The following is an 18,419-nucleotide window of genomic DNA, read 5'->3' on the forward strand; positions in this document are numbered from 1 at the left end:
ATAGACTATAATCGCTTCCTGCTTTTCTTTGTCTCATATCTCAGCAAATCAAAGCTCACCGTAACATTTATTCATCATCAATGTATTCATGTTGGTTATTTGGTGAACAGTTGAAACCTGTTAAATGCTAGCCAGCATGAGAAACTAGCAGATTATCTGTCTTTGTGTTGGTTTTACATGTTAATAAGCAGCACCGATTTATAAGTCATGGACGTGTCAAACAGCAAACTACTTCTTTTCCTCAACTCTTAACAAATCTGCATGTGGCTGCGCCCTCTATTACACTCCCCAATATCACACGCCAACAACCACAACAACAATAGCAGCGGTGACCTTGACTTCCCGTCTGGACTCTAAGAATAATATTTGATAGCGATATTAAGTGCAACAATAATGAGATGAATATTCCCCCATTTAGTGTAGACAGCTTTAGGACAAATTCTGAAGGGAGAGCTGCCCGCTGCAGCTACATGCTGGTCACTCTTAGTTGTCAGGGCTGATTTATTGCCTCCTAGCTGTTCAATTTCACATTTTGTCCTCGTCATATCCCCGACTCATGATCATTCTGCACTGACCCTTGTAGGGCAGGCAGGGAATATTGATAAAACAATTATCTGCTTGCCGTTCATTTGATTTTCCATTTCAATTACGGATTGGAGGAGGCAAAAAGAAAAGATTGCGGCATTGATTTTTTTCCCTTCTTTCCCGACCTTACAACAGGAAGGAGGCAGGCTTTGATGGGATGCTTTGGTGACATGGAATAGAGGCAGGGGAAGTGTGCAGTGGCTTTAGGCGCTATGCCTCTCTTTTGCTGTCGCTTTGTTTTATGGAGCGTTTGTGAATCAAGTGTGATTTAGCATGACCAACTAATGGCGTTTTAAAATGTACAAAGACATACAGATATTGCACCGTTTTGTCGTGTTATTCCAGACACACACATCCCATTTGACTGAGGGCTATCTCACCGGTTATTGATTTGTTATGATTCAAATGTGATGAGTGCAGTTTCTGGGCTTTTCCTCCACGGGAGGGGGGCTGCATGTTCACACTGCTGCTGACCTGAGGTAAACACTGTATGTGCCTTGCACTCTGGAGGCCAAAGGACCTAAAGGTCATAGCTGTTTGTCAGCGACACCATTCCAGTCTCTCCCCCCGTTTCTGATGGTCTGCCACTGTCTATTTGTCACTCTTAAATGACAACAGAGTTGCATCACACTTGTTTTTCCTGCAGCACTGACACAATGCTCCGCCACCTCTACATTGTGCAATGTTGCGCCGTGATGGGGAGCATAGTGCGAAAACACAATCGCCGCTGTAACAGATAAAAATAAACCAAACGTAGAAAATACAGTAAGGAGATTCAATTGTGGGGGAAAGTGCATGTTAAACGCCGAGTTTCTTCAGAGCAAGCCATGTCAAATGAATCCATTACCACGTAAAGTAAATAGATTCTTCTGTAAATGATTTGGAACATTGGTAATGGGTAAAGACCTAATGGGAATCCTGGTAAAATAGCCTTTGGGGAGCCTGGGAAAATCTGCCTCAGTGAAGTGGCCGGCTCTTGGCCAAAACCCTGTGTAGAGGGGAAGAGGGGGGGGGGGGCTTCACAGAGATGACAGAAAGCGAGAGAGAGACATACACAGAAGGGTGAGAGAGTGAGAGAAAACTCTCAAGGAATCTCCACCCATGGATGATGTTAAGTTCCACTCTTGAGCATAATCGCAAAAAAAAGAAAAAGAAATGCCGAGGACTTGAAAGGGCTGATGATAATGCTATTGCTGTCCAGTGATCCAGCACGGTCACAGGCAGCAGCAGCAAGGCACAGTGCTGTACTACTTCCTACACTGCAGTCCGCTTCGGCGAACACAGAGGCTCCCAGGGGATATCACATGGCTGACCTTAAATAAGTTTGGCTTTGATCAAAGTTTAGCATGATCGCCGCTGCTTGCTCCAGATCAGGGGATCAGGGGAGATGAAGACCTGGGCGAGGAGGGGTCCTGGCAAAGACTCCTTCCCAAAGCTCCCGTGCACCCTTCCAACACCGGATTATGCCGAGCAATTAAGGTAATGAACTGGCGTAACGTAACAGCGCATAATGATCCTTTTTATCCTCGATCTCCAAGGTGCCTCCTGTCGTCTCCCCGATACATTTCTCTGCATCACTTAGACGCAGCTCTGTTTCGCTGGTTGGAGTTCCCGACGCAGGAAATGATATCGCAGGTAATTCAAGACGAGAGAAGAAAACCGCCGCCAGGTATGTGTGAGAACAGTGGAGTTGTTGTTGGTGGTTTTGGGCCAGGGAAGGGAGCACCTGCGTGGACCGGAGGAGCCCACATAGGAGGGAGCGAGCGGAGCCTCGCTGTGTGGCAGTGAAAGCCGGCATTCCAGTTTCCCCAATCAACCTCCCACCCCATCAGTGCACAACTTGTCTGCCTGCTCCCTTTTCATTTGAACACATTTTCTAGCCAAAAATTTCACTTCAATCTCACCTCATCTCTCCATACTACATTAACCCCTGGCAATTGCCTTCCAAATGACCCCATTAAGCTGTAATTGCCTCAGCAGGCCTGCTCCCTCGCTTGTAATTCTGTGCAGCGAACCCACCAGACGTTCCCCCGGCATTGTTTCATGTTCTGGCTCCCATCAGCCAGTTCAGACGCTGACCCTCCCCCTGCACCTCCCTTTTTACTCCCCCCCTCACCTCCTCTCTGTCGTGGCCGGAGCGGTTGGTGTTTCACCACTAGCAGACTCTCCTCGTGTCCACAGTGAGCTCACACAGGAGGCGCCGTAACCTCACTTCCTCCTCACAAAGCTGCACTCGCAGTCAGCAACACAAACACATGCAGTCACTGCAAGAGGCCCAAACAAAACAAACCTCAGCCTGGCTTCGCATTATGTCCTTCCTCACTCCTTCGTTTCATAAAGAGGGCACGACAAGAATACGGGCAACAGAACAAGATGAATTTTATAAAATTCATCGTGGCATCGTGTTTATATGTTGCGCCGTCATTTAGGATGCTGGCACCTCCCGGCTAAACTTCACCTATCCTGTCCCACTCGGGGACTTACGTCAAGACCGCTCAACTCTGTTTGACGAAGGCCTTGCGGATAACTGAAGCACAAATGCGGAAAGGTGTGAGAGAGCGATCCTGACAGTGATGTATTACAACTAGTTGCAGGTGTCAAAAAGAAGATGCTCTGCCAGCACTGTACACGTGCATGTATGCATGCAGACGTCTGTGCCCCGTACCCTCGACGGGTACGTACACGGGATCTGATGCATGTGTGCTTGTGATGCCTTTAAGCCTTTCCGTGTGACCTGCTATGTAGGGGCTTGGACTAATAATCCATTCAACACTCCCTCCGTCTCAGGCAGCACATCCTCCCTGCCGTCCACGACAGATTGGTTAGCTCATAAAGGCTCTCTGCTGCCAAATCCTCACACACTGCTCCTGCCCTATAGTATAACCACACAATCCTCTCACATATGTATATATTTAGGTATTTAAAACTGCAAATGTGGACAACCTATCAACAAAATATGGTTACATCGATATCCCCCCCCCCCCCCTTTTTTTTTTTACACTGCAGCAATTGTACTGTGATTTGAAATGTGGTTTGTAAATGAATTCTAAGCCTGAAGTACACAAGCTCCCTCTGAACACACAAATTCAGAAATGCTTTAGATCATCGTGTTCTCTCGTTGCCCGTTTATTTAAATTCATTCTTTTTTGCTAAGCAAATGTTCCCAGGAATATCAAGGTGTTTTTGTTGCAAAGCCCTAACTGATCCGGGGGGATTTGCTTCCAACAGCCTGTCTCTCCCTCGCCTTTCAACACAAAACTCTGCGCTCCAATCAAAATGAACCACCAGGGACCCCCCTCCCCCTCCCTCCCTCCCCTCCCTCCCCCCTGAGCTACGCCTGCTCCGAGTGCTGTGATAGCAGCCTCTCTGCCATTGATCGCGGAGTTTAGCACAGAGCATGCATGCCACCGTTAGCAGAAAAACAAAGACCTCTCTCCCTTTAATAGTGGAGCGCGGTTAATGCAGCTAATGTCTTCTGTTTCCCTCTGCCCCGAACAATGAATGAAAGAAAGCAGATACCAATTAAAAAGGTTAACGAGGGTGCACGTCGAGTCACAACTCATCTTTTTCACACAAATCTTTTTTTACCTCATAAACACGTTGATATCTTCTCTGTGTGTGTGTGTGTGTGTGTGTGTGTGTGTTTATATCGCTTGCCACAAGTGATATAAAAACACGCATTCATGTCTTACTTATAATTGCGTTCCACGTTGCAAATCTGATTGTAGACGCTGAATCCAAAAAGGAAACACGGCTTTATTGATCCACCTAACACAGACCAGGAGGATCTCATGAATTAGGAATGAGATACATCACCATTAACCCCAGAGAACCCAGCTTGCGGTCGACCACTGACATACCGCACTGATGTTTTTTTTTAAATATATATATATATATATATATAAATATATAAATCGGAATAATTCTTCCTGGCAAAGTATAAATATAAGTCGTCAATGAATACAGCATGTGTCTGTTTATTTAATCAAGGGCTGATTTACTTGTGACAGAGAATAAATTCTTCTATTTTCCGTGAGCCTCTATAAAATTGCCATCGTTTTTAATTAATTCTTAATTAAAATATATTACACCACAGCTTCTACCCATCTCTCTTGATATTCTAACATAATCAATTCAGAACCATTTACATATCATTAATTAAAAGCTTTCCTCTCTCATCCTTAAAATCATAATGAGGGCCGATTCCTCATTAGTAACCTATAAGGGAGAAAATAACAATACAGTAGAGAATGGATGGCGCATTCCACAGTGAGTCCTTTGTCTCGGAGTTTCTGAAAAGCTTTTTTTTTTTTTTTTTTAACGCTTCTCAATTGGGTTTAAGAATTACGGAGTCAATTTTGTAGACTCAATGAAAATAAGTGATGCAACGCGGGCGCCTTTAGTATTTATGTGTGTCTCCGTGCTGCTTTAAAAAGTAAAAACCAAGCTGGTGTCATTAGTCGTATCAAATTTGTTCTAAATTAAATTTAAACTGCGGATGACTACAAAGTAGAATTGATGGTTACATGTTTTCAACAGAGCAATGTAAAAGGGAAAAAAATATTAAAGTTGTAATTTGAAGAGAAAAAGAAAACACAGTTATGGTGAGTTTGAATGTGATTGTGTTCTCTGAATAACACACCTGTGAACAATGATGCTGCACTAGAATAAATACACGTCCTAAGCTTGGATTCTGTCTACAACGAGGAAAACAAAAACAATACATGAACATAAAAGCAGCTGAGGACTTGTTGATATGCTGTCAGGCTGCATAATACAATTTCATTGTACGTTTTTAGCAAACGACGGCCTCAGATCATTTATTACCCGAGCGTTGCGTGCTATCTTCCCATCTTGAGCTCTCTCTTAAAGAAGAGTAATAATATCAAGTAATGATAGGTATTGTTATGCCGAGGATCAGGCGTACCCTGATTTTTATCGCCTGTCTCTCACAGGTGCTCCGGCGTTACTTGTCAGGACTGCATGTCTGGGTCTTCCACATGTCAGATAAAAATCGCTGCACTTGGTGTTTCGGCAGCCTGACAGCAATTTATTTGAATGTTTTGTCACACTGGTGTTGGTGCATTTTGTGTGGGCTGCTCACTGGAATGGCAACAGCTCGTAGCTTCCTGACACTTGACACACACATCAACACACACACACACACACACCTGGACTATCACAAAATCACAGATGCACACTGCATGTGCTGCATGTCTACTTTGGATAATTAAAAAGCTGCGCAGGGATAAAAAAAATAATAAATAAGAGTGTTGGTATACTGAATGTGTTCATTAGTATTTAACACCTGATATAGCAGGTGACACTACATTGTTAGCACATTCTGAAAAAATAGACATTTCATTTACACCCCCCCTCCGTGACCACACACACTCTGAGCCCAAAATATAAATGTCACACCAGCGAGTCAACAGTTTACATCAAGGTGAACCATGAAAGAAATATACATTTAAAGCGACTTCCCGGCTACCTGGCCTCAACAACATCACACTCGAGTCCAACGCGACGCAATCTGGTGACTCTCTGAGCTGACACGGAATATTGAGTAAGTTAATGAAATCCTCTCAAAGACAGGAACTCTATTTTTACACCATGATAATTAAAGTACGACACAGTTATAATTTACAGCCCTCGCTTAATTGCATAGGAAAAGTCAAATGGGAGAGGCCTATGAGAGGAGATTAAATGTGTGTGTGTATGTGTGTGTGTGTGAGCGTAAAACAGCTTCCTGTGCATCTAAACAACGGGGTTGTATCTCTCAGCATCATGGAACGTATCAAAGATTAGGTAATGAAATATGCACCGTCCTATTTTCCTTGCTACCCGGGCCCTTTGACAAATCGAGTACAATCCAAAATCTCCATAAATCACTATTAAAGACAAGTATATCATCACCAGCGCATATATCTTCCCCAGCCTGACCCGTAGACTAATGAGAAAAGGCCCAGACTATCTTGTCTGATTAATTAATTCAAAATGTCGGCTGTTATTCAAATGTGAGGCTGGTGTTATTTGAATAACACTTGACAGCGACGCCTGAAGAAATAATTTCTGGTTTGTGAGGCTGCCGCGGCATTACTGATGATGGCTCATGGAAATGTTAGAAGCCGAGGAGTGTGTTTTTTTCTTCTTCGCCAGTCCTCTCGCTTTCCCTCCCTCACCTTCTCAGTCATGATAGCTCCAAGAAGTATTTCATTACTTCACCCCCTCCCTTCACAATTATGGCTCTTATGTTTTTTTTCCACGCTCTGTCCTTTCTCTGTTTGTATTCCCTCCCACAGCCGGCCCAGATCTACATGGCAGCGCTTTGGCTCTAGTGAGAGACATGCTGGCAAAGAGGAAGGTCATGGTTTTTACAACCGCGGCTCCCCAATGCTGACAGGCCGTGCTGCCAAAGTGACACACTCTGTTTGGCTTTCCCACGTTCACTTCGTCTTTTATCACACACACACACACACACACACACACACACACACACACATTAATCAGCCTCGGAGCTGCCCCTCCTGGTGATAATCGCAAAATATCGCAACAAACAGGAATCTTACTATGTGTTTTTTTTTTTTTTAACCCGGTGGATGGAGGGGGGGACTGGAGAAAGAAAACAGTGAGCGTACGTGCTAGGGCCTAGGGGCAGTGCACACCCCTCTATCCTCCCCTCATCAAGCATGGATTCTAATCAGGGCTGGGGAGATATAAGACGCTCAGTCATTAAATAAATTAACTCTGCCACTCCATGCTCTCCTTCAGCACCCGCGAGAGGCCCGCCGTGCTCTGCATACTTACAGATGCTCCACGCAGCTCACCTTCACACCACGACCATCACACACACACACAGGTTAACAACTAATGTTGAATATATAGAGAAGGAGAGAAACCACACCTCCTGTCTCCCAACAACCCATGTTTACATTCAAAAGCTTTTACATAATTGCATTAAAAGACAACCTTCAGGAGATTTCGCTGCAAAGAATGCAGGTGTCCCCCCCAACAATAATTTTTATTTTTTTGCACGGAGACCCCCCCAATGAGTATGCGATACGTGGTAAATAATCTCCGAAGACCGGTGCTGATTCACGGGGTCTAGCGAGACAGCGTAGAGGTTTTTTTTTTGAGGATCTGCTCCGTGTGCTGCCATTCATCAAAAGCAAAGTGCAGTGACGAACAGTAAGAGAGCTCAGTGTCGGCTCGGATCACTGACACAAACAATCAAAGCTGACACAGTCTTCGTATAGCACCTGCCACTCCAGCAGCACAAATAGATCAATATGGGGGGGGGGCTCATTCACTGTTTAAAACTCATATCCATGCACCCACATCATCTTCCAGATGTAAAAAAAAAAAAAAAAAAAAAAAAGCACATGCTTAATACATATCAATCACTCTGACAGAGGAAATGCTTATTTGAGGAGCCAACGTGAAGCAAATACGCCGTGTCAGCAGAATATCCGCTGTCAAAACTTGCCATTTGAAATTTTCAACCGCATTGTGAGGAGACAAATGTCCTTAGAAATACCTCACATTGCAATTTATATCATTTAAATGCAGACCTTAATTCTCCATTACTGAGGGAGGAAGTACCTGGGAGGGTGGAAACACATTAGAGAAAGTAAGAAATGAACAGAAGGGTCTGGGGATCTCTCTTGCAGACACAATTAAATATTCATGCGTCTCCTCCTAGGACACAACAGATACAGATCATTATCATGGCAACAGCACGCCACCATTTTGTTCACATGGTTTGGCTCCAAATCAATGTGTGTGTATAAAAAAAAAAAAACCTCCATATGAAAAGAAGTTGTGAACTCCCGTTATTAAAAATGTACGACGGCTTTTTACGCTTCACTTCAAATGAAAAATATCTGCAATGACCAGCTATTAATTATGACGGTTGAAAGTGAGCAGCGTGGGAAGATATACAGGTATGTGTCTGTGCTGTCTCCCAATGTTGGTGAATTATTCCAAAAATTCATTACAAGGCCGACTCCTTTTCCTGCCTCCTGCTTGAGGAAAAGGCAAGAGAAGAATAGCAGTAATGTACTCTGGATGACCTCCACTTTCTAAAGAGACGAGAAAAAACTTTTTTTTTTTGTGCTTTTCAATCCCCATCAAAGAGGAGCAAAAAGGAGGGACAGCATTCCCCTGCTCGCCGTCATTAATCATAGCTTTCTGGGAGCAAGCGCATATTAATTTCTGTCATCCCAAACATCATTTGGTATTGTTATGCCACGGCTTAGTCCTCATTCACGGCAGACGCCGGCCGTTCCTCCTGGTTTGAGGGAAGACAGGGCCTGTGTGGCTGTGTTTCAGAGCAAGAGGCCTTTATCCCTGGGGCTCTGACACCAATTAAGCCATTTCACCGGGAGACGAAAACAGGGCCCGCCGTTTCACTGTAACATGAGCCAGCACCTAGCTGCTGGCCCCTCGCCATCTTTCCATTACTCCAGACGCTGAATATACATCAAGGACTTCAAGAAAATAAAAACATGTTTGTGAATGGTCCTACTTTACTGACCGCTGACTAAGTTACAAAAGGGAGGGGGGGCATAGCGAGCAGTGGCAGTCCAGCTTCTTCCTCATGAGCTCCGGCACCTCAGATTATTTAAAATTATTCCAAAATATGTTTAAATGCACAAACAACATCACAACAATGTGATAGTATTTTTTTGTTCTTGCCACGACCGATTTGAGAAATGCTCAGTGTGCAGTTCCCTTTATGTCTTTCTTTTCCCCACCGTTGCCTTTTGGCAGGCGGCAGAGTGGAGCTTGTCTTAGGGCTAAAGCAGAATAATGCAAGGTTTGTTATGAATTAAATATTAGAAATCTTAACACAGCAGCCGATAAGAATTATTTGCCTTATTAAAGCAGCAGAAGACGCTGATTAAAATTTCATTGCATTGCGGTCTTTTTCCCATTTCTGCCTTCAATATATCATTGTAATGTATGAAACATGTGGAACAATGGCATACAGAACAATGGGAAGACTGGCTTCATTTTCAAGCTTGCAAATGAGGAAAGGATTCCATTTTTCCCCCCTCTCTCTGTTTTTGGAAACAATCGCATAAAGAAAAGGAGAGGTGACATCAATGCATCATTCTGTTTTTGTCAAGTAACAAGCTGCGAACCGCCGCAGTGTCAAAATATTACAAATGAGATTTAAAATGTGTACATTTACTGACTTCTGCCTGTAATTCTTTCATCACTTTATCTACAGAAATCCATCACCTGTAGGAGTCACAGCTGCACACACACATGACAAAACTGTCTAAAATACAAGCATTTAACTACCTACCAAAAAAATAAAAAATGTACGCAAACGGTACATCCGTCAAAAAGATGGAATACAGGAAAAGCGTGCGCGGGCTAAAGTGAAAAATCGCGACAAAAGCCGGATTGTTTTCCGTGTTCCTGCACTCACGGATGAAAGGTCATTTAGTTGTCCACGTGTAATGTGTACAGAGTAAATGAACATCATGGTGTCTACTGTCCCATGAGGAAAACTCTTCCCTGAAACACAAGAGCTAATGAAATAGGGACCTATAAATAGCAGAGTCATTACTGAGAGAGGACTTGCTTCGCACCAGTCTTTCACTCTAACCCTTTTTACACTAATAACCAGCTCCATGGCATTACGTCGACCCGGCCATCGTAATGAACAGCGTGACACGGGAGAAAGTTCCCCTTAAAAACAATCTTTTTTTTTGTTAGCTGTAAATAAATTCAGGCGGCTGAAAGTGACAAAAAAAAAGAAGACAAAAATAACACATTTGTTTCTCAAAATCACAAGAGCATTTAAAGTGAATTTTATATTTTGCATGTGTTTGTTTCATTAGGTTGATGGATTTTTTGTTTTTCTTTTCTGACAAAAATGTATGGGAGGGGGGGGTAATCTGCTTCTTAAGAAGGTGAAAGTGTGAAATATTAAAAGTGTGTTTTGTTAGAATTAACTTTATTTAAAGCAGTGAAAATACATATTGCAACTTCTAAAAAAAGAAACTATGTCTGGCTGGTCAAAGGTCTTTTATTGTTTTGACAAGAGTGCAGCCCCGGTGATGCATGAAAAAAAATTAAAAAAAGAAGATCCTCGCTAACTCATGCCGACAAGACAACAACTTGTATCGTTCACGTTTAATCTATTTCTACAGGGGGTCATAGTTTGATCTAGCTCCTCTCTGTCTGCTTCGGGTTTATAGATTTCTAAATTCAGCGACACGCAAAAAGCTAAAAAAAGGGACATGCAAAGAGTCTCCAACAGCCAACGCTGCCACTGCTGTAAACTCATTTCAATCAATCCTTCCTCTTTGCATCCCAAGCAGCCTCTGCTGGCTGCCACCGCCTGAAGATAACCATTTCACCACCTCTGTCATGCCTAATTAACAACTCAGATGTACAATTCAGAAATTTCGCAATTAACCTACTAAAATATTGTTGGAGGATGCTAATTGTTATGCCAGTTGCCATAAAGACTCATTTGCATAACGTATGTGCAAAAAACAATTATGAGCTGTTGATCGCGCAGGAGCCCGCAGAAAACGCTCCGAGCGATGGAGGGGGGTGTCGGGGGGAGCGAGAGAGACGTTTGCAAGATGGGTGCTTGTGTGTGCAGATGGAGGGACAGCATTGAATCATCGTGCAAAAAACAAAAACAAAAAAAAAACAGATTTGAGGAGCCGTGTGTGCAGACACCAGGCTGCACCGGTGCAGAGGCATCTATCTCCTCAGCACAAAAGCATTTAGCCTTCCAAATGAAACTGATGTGTGCACTCTGGTTTCTTCCCTCTTTGTCTGCCTCCTCTTCTTCTTCTTCTTCTTCGTCGTGGCTGATGGGGGGAAATAGAGGGTATTTGGGAGCTACTTACATAATAGCCACATCTTCCCCGGTCCCCCTCGTGCTTTAGAGGAGGAAACACCAGTGGCCCTGCCATTGAGCCAGTCAGGAACCCAGCTGTGCACGAGCCATTCGGCACAACACTATCTAGTCAGTGCAGCCGCATCGCTGGGGCTCTCTGAGACAAAAAGCAGCCAAAGTCAATTGTCTCTCCCGCTGAATAGCTTTCTGTTCTCCGTCATGCATCCACTGGAGCTTTTCTCAGCCCCGTGAAAACACATAAGGTAAGAAAAGAAATCAGGTCAGATGGAATATATTCTCATGTTCTCGTAAGTAGCATTCTTTTACTTTACCTGCAGCTGCTATAATAATGTTTATATTATTATTAATAATAATAATTGGGTATTTATAATATCCCAATTGTATTGAGAGGGTCATTAGCTTTGTCAGGAGAAATTAGAATGAATGTTTCCTGCAGATCTTCAGAAACACTAAGCTCCTCGGTCCTAACTCTATTTACTCCAGGTAATGCTTTTAGTCGGCCTTGCATGTGGTTAATTACAGGCTCATCCTGAACTGTATTTAATTAACACAGACTTTCCGAGCTGAACATCACATGTAACGGAGACGAAGCGATGAGCACACGCGAAGGCACGTTTGGCGTTTTCCAGAAGCCAAGTCAAACGTGTGCAACAAAACGGCGACATTGGCTCAGACTGTGAGTGGAGTCCCTCCCTAATCCACTGCTTTAAACACTGGATCGGAGCATTTATCAGCCTGAATCTGCCACACTCTCCCTCTCCCTCCCTCCCCTACCTCTTCAGACCCCCTGTTTCTGAACCTGACGAGTCAAAGGTCAGGAAAACAACAAGTCAATACGCATCCAAAAGAAGCGCCATGCAGCTGAGAGAGCTGTGGAGAGGGCTAAGCTTCTCTGTGGCACTCCGTGATTTAGCCTGTAATAGTTTTCTGTAATCTCTTTCTATTGATTAAACCTCACATCAAAGAGGAGTCTTGCTACAGAACCTCTCTTTTCCTGGTCAGAAATACCATATGGAGGTAATCTTTCACCTTTGTTATTCTTGCCGCTCCCACTGCTGCTGTGAGCCTCTCCTCCGAGCACGAGAGCAAGCCGAGGGAGTAGCCAGCGGGATAAAACAAACCCCCGGTGCAGAGGAATAACTGCAAAGCTCATCTGAATCGCAGGCAAATTTCACTCAATGCATTCATTGTCTTCTCACGCAGCCTACGGGGGGGAAAGGTACGTGAATATAGCCTTTTGTCCCGAAACAGTTAGAAGCAGGATAAAACCGTTTGATGGCCATTTCTCTATGTATGTTCCAAAAGAGAAACATTACACACTGAAGGACAAAGAACTGCACTCGCCAACCAACTTCACATTTATAGCTTATATATAAATGCAAAAAAAAAATATATATATATATTTTGGGGGGGCGGCAAAAAACCCATCCTGCTAAAAACACTCAATTTAGTGACAGGCAAATGACTTCATGCTGCCACTTAATCTCATTTCTTGCATAATGCTCTCTAATTAGCATATCAAAGTGAATTAATACTTCTAGGGCATTAGCAATGCAGAAATATGTTGTGTCTCTACAATAACAAGTTAGAAGAGTGCCAGGAACTTCCAAACACCCCGAACCAGCTTGAAGACATCTCGCCATGACTAGAAGATGGTCCTTCTTTACAAGTAAGATCACTCTCGCCGCCTTGATTCCCATCACAAAATAATACTTTGGATGTGCGCACTAAAAGCTTTGAAAGCTGAACCCTGAACGGCTTTTCATCCGCGCGCTAGACAATAAAGCCTCGATAACGTGATACATGCACGCAGTGATTACGCCGGCCATTCTTGGACCGCGTTCAAAATGTATTATTAAAAAAGTCACCCTCGGCCAACGGTGGGATCCCATTGCTAAAAGTGGCATGTGAGCGGACATGAAAGGGCCAAGGAAGCCCTGAGAACGATGCTGCAAGGAGGCGGTGAAAGGACCAGTGTGCTGGAAACGCAGGCCGGTCAACAAGGCCACCGGACCAGCTGAGCTCTGTCAATGGCTAAGAGGGGGAGGCTGTGACTCTAAACCACAGGTTAACCATGCACACACACACACACACACACACACACACACACACACACACAGGCTTGTTCTCCCTCTCCTCCTCCATCCCATCTCTCTGTCACACACACACACACACACACACACACACACACACACTCACGTGCACATATTTATTAGAGAATTTAGTCATTTGCAGAGTGGCTTTTTGAAACTCGGCAGATCAGATCCCAGCAGAGGAATTCCAACCGGAGCGGTCGCACGAGTACCGACAAACAAACTGGTAAATCACCTCATTAAATTAAACTTGCAGAGTAACTGCTTCCAGATTTGAACGGGACTTTTAGGTTTAAAAATGTAAAATCACTTCACTGATATATATTTTATTTCCCCCCCCACCGAGGACGACGTTCTAGATGCAGCAACGCCGCTGCACTAGGAAACACTTTCCCCATCAAAGCCAGTGGTCGCATACAAAATAAAAAGCTGTGCGATCTGCAGCCTCTGGTTTTCTAGCTCTGTCTCTTTCATTGTCTAACCTCGACACACACACACACACACACAGATGCACAGCAGAGCACCTCGGCTAGACTGCGGACCCTCTGCCTGCCCCGGTGGACGCCACCTGTGTCGGGGAAGTTCATAAACTTTTATGATCTCTCCCAAGCCAATTTCCTCATAAACCGCACAAAGGTCACAAATCTGACAAGGCATCGGGTTTGCTAAATTACACCAAATTCACAGCGTTGTTTGCTCCGTGTATTTTCTTTGGACTGAGAAAAATACATTATTCGTGAAAACAAAAAAAAAATTAGAGATGTGGTGTAGTTTGAACGTTTAAAGCATCCGTTTAACAGTACTTCATTTCTAGCTTCAAGAACAGTATGAGGCAAAACACACACTGTGTGTAAAAAAAAAGAAGCTGTTATCACTATAAAATCAATTATGTCTTCACGTAATAATTTAATGGGATCCAGTTTACGATGTCCCATAAACATTATGGGGGAAGTGTAGAAGCAGATATATTTCTTATTTCTTATATATGTGTGGCTTTAATAAAAGTTGAATAAAAGGATTGCCATAATTTCAAGCTGTCTGTCTTATATTTGTGTATGCATGTGCACACACTGGAAGTTTTCAAAACCTGGTCATAGAAAATCTGCAGATGCTCCCCCCAAAATCATTTTCCCATTCTATTATTTGCATTTTAACCAGGATTAACCGGCCACAACTGCATGCAATTGCAATACAATTATTGATTGAGAGCCGTGGCCACCTTCACATGTTGAATTGAGGCAATTGTTGTCAGGTAATAAAGCATGAATTCATTGTGATCTCATCTATGTAGAGCATATGCTACGGGACCCCCCCCCCCCCTCCATCCTGCTCAGTGCCAGGATAGTGAGTGGGGCTCACTTTCTGTTTAAATGCAAGCAACCAGTGCTGGAAAAAAAAACAACGATGCTCCTGCCGACACTCGGGGAGGGGAGAAAAAAATAAAAATCAACCTCTTCTATGACAACAGGATTGTTTGTGTGTGGCACAATTACATAAAAAAAAAGTGATTGATTAATTTGGGCAGAGGTCTCCTGTAACCTGGATGCAGGCTGCCATCAGATCACTGGGACAGGAGGATGTCTGTGTGCTATTGTATTGGGGCACCACTATTATTTTTTCACATTCAAATATATATACATATATATGTATATTTATGTATATATATATTTTTTTTTAACACAAAGATCTTACCTGTCTTTTCTTTGATTTCACAGAGAACGCTGAAGAGTGCTGGTTTCATTCTGTGACAGTTCAGTCCATGTTTCCTGTTTCAGTATAAGACAAGATAAAATACTGAAATAAATTCACTGATGGATCACATGTTACACACTAACAGGTGAATGGGTTGGACATTTAGCTGTCACCGATGATCCAACCCACACTTGCTTCTCAAAAGTTATCATTTGCTACCACACAGTTAAAAATAAAAGTATATGTTAACGGTGTTAGACTAGAATAACAACACAAATAATAATTTATCTAAAAAAGCCCACTTTTTTTCAGCAGATGTTTGAACATTTACTACAGGACATGTGTGCACACAAAGTTTTTTTGAAAAACAAAAAGCTCACTGTGGCTGCAGTGTAAATAAAATGCTGCTGTTTCCCCCAGTGATAACTTTCTGGGCTGTTTGAGGCAGTAAACACACCTCAGTATGATTATCATTAAAGCCACTCCAGCCTATTGTTATGCATGGGGGGGTTAAGTTAAGCGGGCCACATCTCAATAATGATGCGTTCAGCGTTTTGGGAGAAGGGAGAAGGGGGAGAGGAGGGGTGCGAAGTTAATAAAACATATAAATCAACCAACTTTGCTTGCGCCTCGTCCAGACTTTGATCAGTTATGGTCATTATTTGATGGAGAATGTCACCAATGTCTTGTTTTCTTCCGTCTCCGTCCGTCCCGTCGTGTCCGTGCGGAGGCGGCAGTGCCATGCCTCCTTGTACCGAGTGGCCGGCCAGACTGACACCGCCGATCGACTGCATGATCCGGGCTTGATCGTCCATAGTAGCCGCCAAAGAGTCTGTGCACTGAGCCACGCAAATTGAAAAACTCATATACGAAATCGGTTAGAGCATGTGCCGCAGACAAGAGGGGTTGTAATTCTTCAGCGACACGCAGCGCACACACGTTTGTGTTTTAAAAAAAACACACGCACACAAAAACGCCCAGCAGTGATGCTTTAGCGTGAATCTTATGTGTCCAAGTTCTCCGTGTCCTTCTTCTTTCTGTTTTTTTACGCGCGGTCCAAAGTGCCAAAACGCGTGAGTGTGTTTGTAGAAAAATGCATAAATCTTCTTTTCTTCTTTCTCAACACTTCTTCATGAAAACTGCCGGTCCATCGTATCCCGCACGGATCCGCACGCAGTGTGTCTTTTCTCGGGGATTTTACCGGCTGGTAGAGACACAAACGCTCCTTGGTGATCTCTCATTTATTAGCGCTCTTCGTGGGATTCCCGGCGCATTCCTGCTCCAAAAAATGTCCAAAATCCTCCTTCGCGAAACACCGGCAATACAAAAAATTAAAAAATATCCAATGTGGAAAGGTGTAAACAAATTAAAAAAAAAAAAAAAAAAAAAAAATCTCGCAGGTGTTGCCAACTATAAATGTGCAGAAATGATTCCCGCGACAACTGACAGGCGTTTTAAAAAATACACAATCTGCGGCATAAGATGTCCAAATATGACTATCAAAAAATATGAAATGTAGAAAAAAAAGTTGGGAGATTTCTGATTTTTTTTTAAAAAGAAAGAAAAAAAAGAAGCAACCACGAGAAGAAATTAATTAGGGTACAACGCTGTATAAAGGCGATGCGCAAAAAATTTCTTGCCCTGCTGAAATTTATGAGCTCCGGCTTCTGCCTGTGTGTGTTTTATGTTGTTTGATGGCAGCGGTAGTGAGCGATTGACAGTGTGCCAATGCCACTCACTCAGTGCAGACGTGTCAGAGCAGGGAACAGGGTAGAAAAAAATATATATATATTAAAAAAAAATACAAAATACGGAATGAAAATGCACGCTCCGCCCTGCAGAGGAGGGGTCTATAGTCTTGTCACTTCTCGCCTGAACACCGAAAAACAAAATGTTAAGAGCTAGTACTTAGGACGGTGATTATATTGATGAAAGCACGGCAGAGTCCCCCTCTCTCTTTCTTGCAGCAGCGGCGGCGGCAGCAGGATATCCTCGTTTCCTCACGCGTGCACGCGCAGCTATGTGCATATTCTCTAGCAATAATAAAGATTTAGTCCTGCAACAACACAGGCAAATGCATAATGAGAGTTTTTATACAGTTTGATGTAGAACTGCATAGTCCCCTCTGTACGCCGTGGTTCAAGCCAGGCGAGCAGCAGACATGTTTATATTATTGGAAAGTAAAGCTCCTCGACCAATCAGGGGCCAGAGTGACGAAGACTGACGAGCCGCGTGTCCTATTGCTGGCAGATGCATGACGCCGAGGGCCCACCCACTCCATCCCCTCCATCTTCACGCCCGCTCGCACAAAAGGATGGGAACTTCTGATTGGCCGCTGGCCACGAGTGACATCCATTGCACAAGCAGGCGGCGCTGCTCCGTGCTCCCTCCGCAGTTGCTATGGCAGCAGACAAGTTGTTGAGCTGGATGCAAGGCAGCAAATATACTGTGTGCACCTCTTGATGGTCGGCACCTAGATCAAGAGTTAATAGAGGAACGGACAATATAAGGGGGGGGGGGGGGTGTTTTACAATAACCGGATTAAAGATGGAGTTTTTTGTTTTTATAGAATGTCTTTCAAGACCTTGATGTTGAACTTCTGGCAGCAGGGATTTGTTGATTCGGGTTTGGTGATGACCATTAAGTCCATTAACGTTGACACAAACAATTGTTTTAAAAGGAATTCAGAGCGCATTTACTGAGTCCACACAGCTCTCAACATGGCGACAGTTGAGCTAGAAGCTAATGGTGCTAAGAGCTTGAACCGTTGTTAGCACAGCTCGAGCTGTTAGCTCATGGTGCTAACAGCTCCAACAGTGCTAACGGTGTTTACCTTAGGGGGAGGGCACTTCGGTAGCGATGTCATGGGTCAGGACTTTGTTTTCAGCTTCAACAGAAGAACGAGAGCAGCGGCCGTTAGTTAGCTAGCCGGAGAAAGTTTGAGATCCCCAATGGGGGTGAAATTACAACAAACTATCGCAAGATCTGGCAACTAACGTCCAGGAAACGCCATGGCTCGATACTTTTTTTGGTAATGCTAAATATGACTGTTAGCTATGTAAATAGGGGGGTACGTCGTGACCACGCCCACTCAGGACACAGGAAGCGTCTATATGTTTTGTGTCAGGTGAATTAAATTGTGTATACCGGTTCAGACC

The 18,419-nt window shown here is 43.7% G+C and overlaps 1 protein-coding gene across 8 annotated transcripts in view; it reads right to left on the reverse strand.

Annotated features, from left to right (window-relative positions):
- Positions 1 to 17,399, reverse strand: part of LOC311022602 (pre-B-cell leukemia transcription factor 3) — a 55,267-nt gene extending 37,868 nt beyond the window's left edge. For 3 of the 8 annotated variants that reach the window (XM_084023982.1, XM_084023981.1, XM_084023980.1), the window contains exons 1-2: positions 15,880 to 17,395; positions 15,262 to 15,335 (exon numbers count right to left, since the gene is read on the reverse strand). In XM_084023982.1, coding sequence (XP_083880108.1) covers positions 15,262 to 15,335; positions 15,880 to 16,127 — 322 coding nt within the window. In that variant the 5' untranslated portion in view covers positions 16,128 to 17,395. Of the gene's footprint in view, positions 1 to 15,261; positions 15,342 to 15,879 lie in introns of all 8 variants that reach the window. The other 5 variants (XM_084023977.1, XM_084023975.1, XM_084023978.1 and 2 more) reach the window with 3 other exon arrangements.
- Positions 17,400 to 18,419: the final 1,020 nt, after the last annotated feature.

Source organism: Eutrigla gurnardus (genome assembly GCF_963514095.1).
Source record: "Eutrigla gurnardus genome assembly, chromosome: 13".
Classification (NCBI taxonomy): Eukaryota; Metazoa; Chordata; class Actinopteri; order Perciformes; family Triglidae; genus Eutrigla; species Eutrigla gurnardus.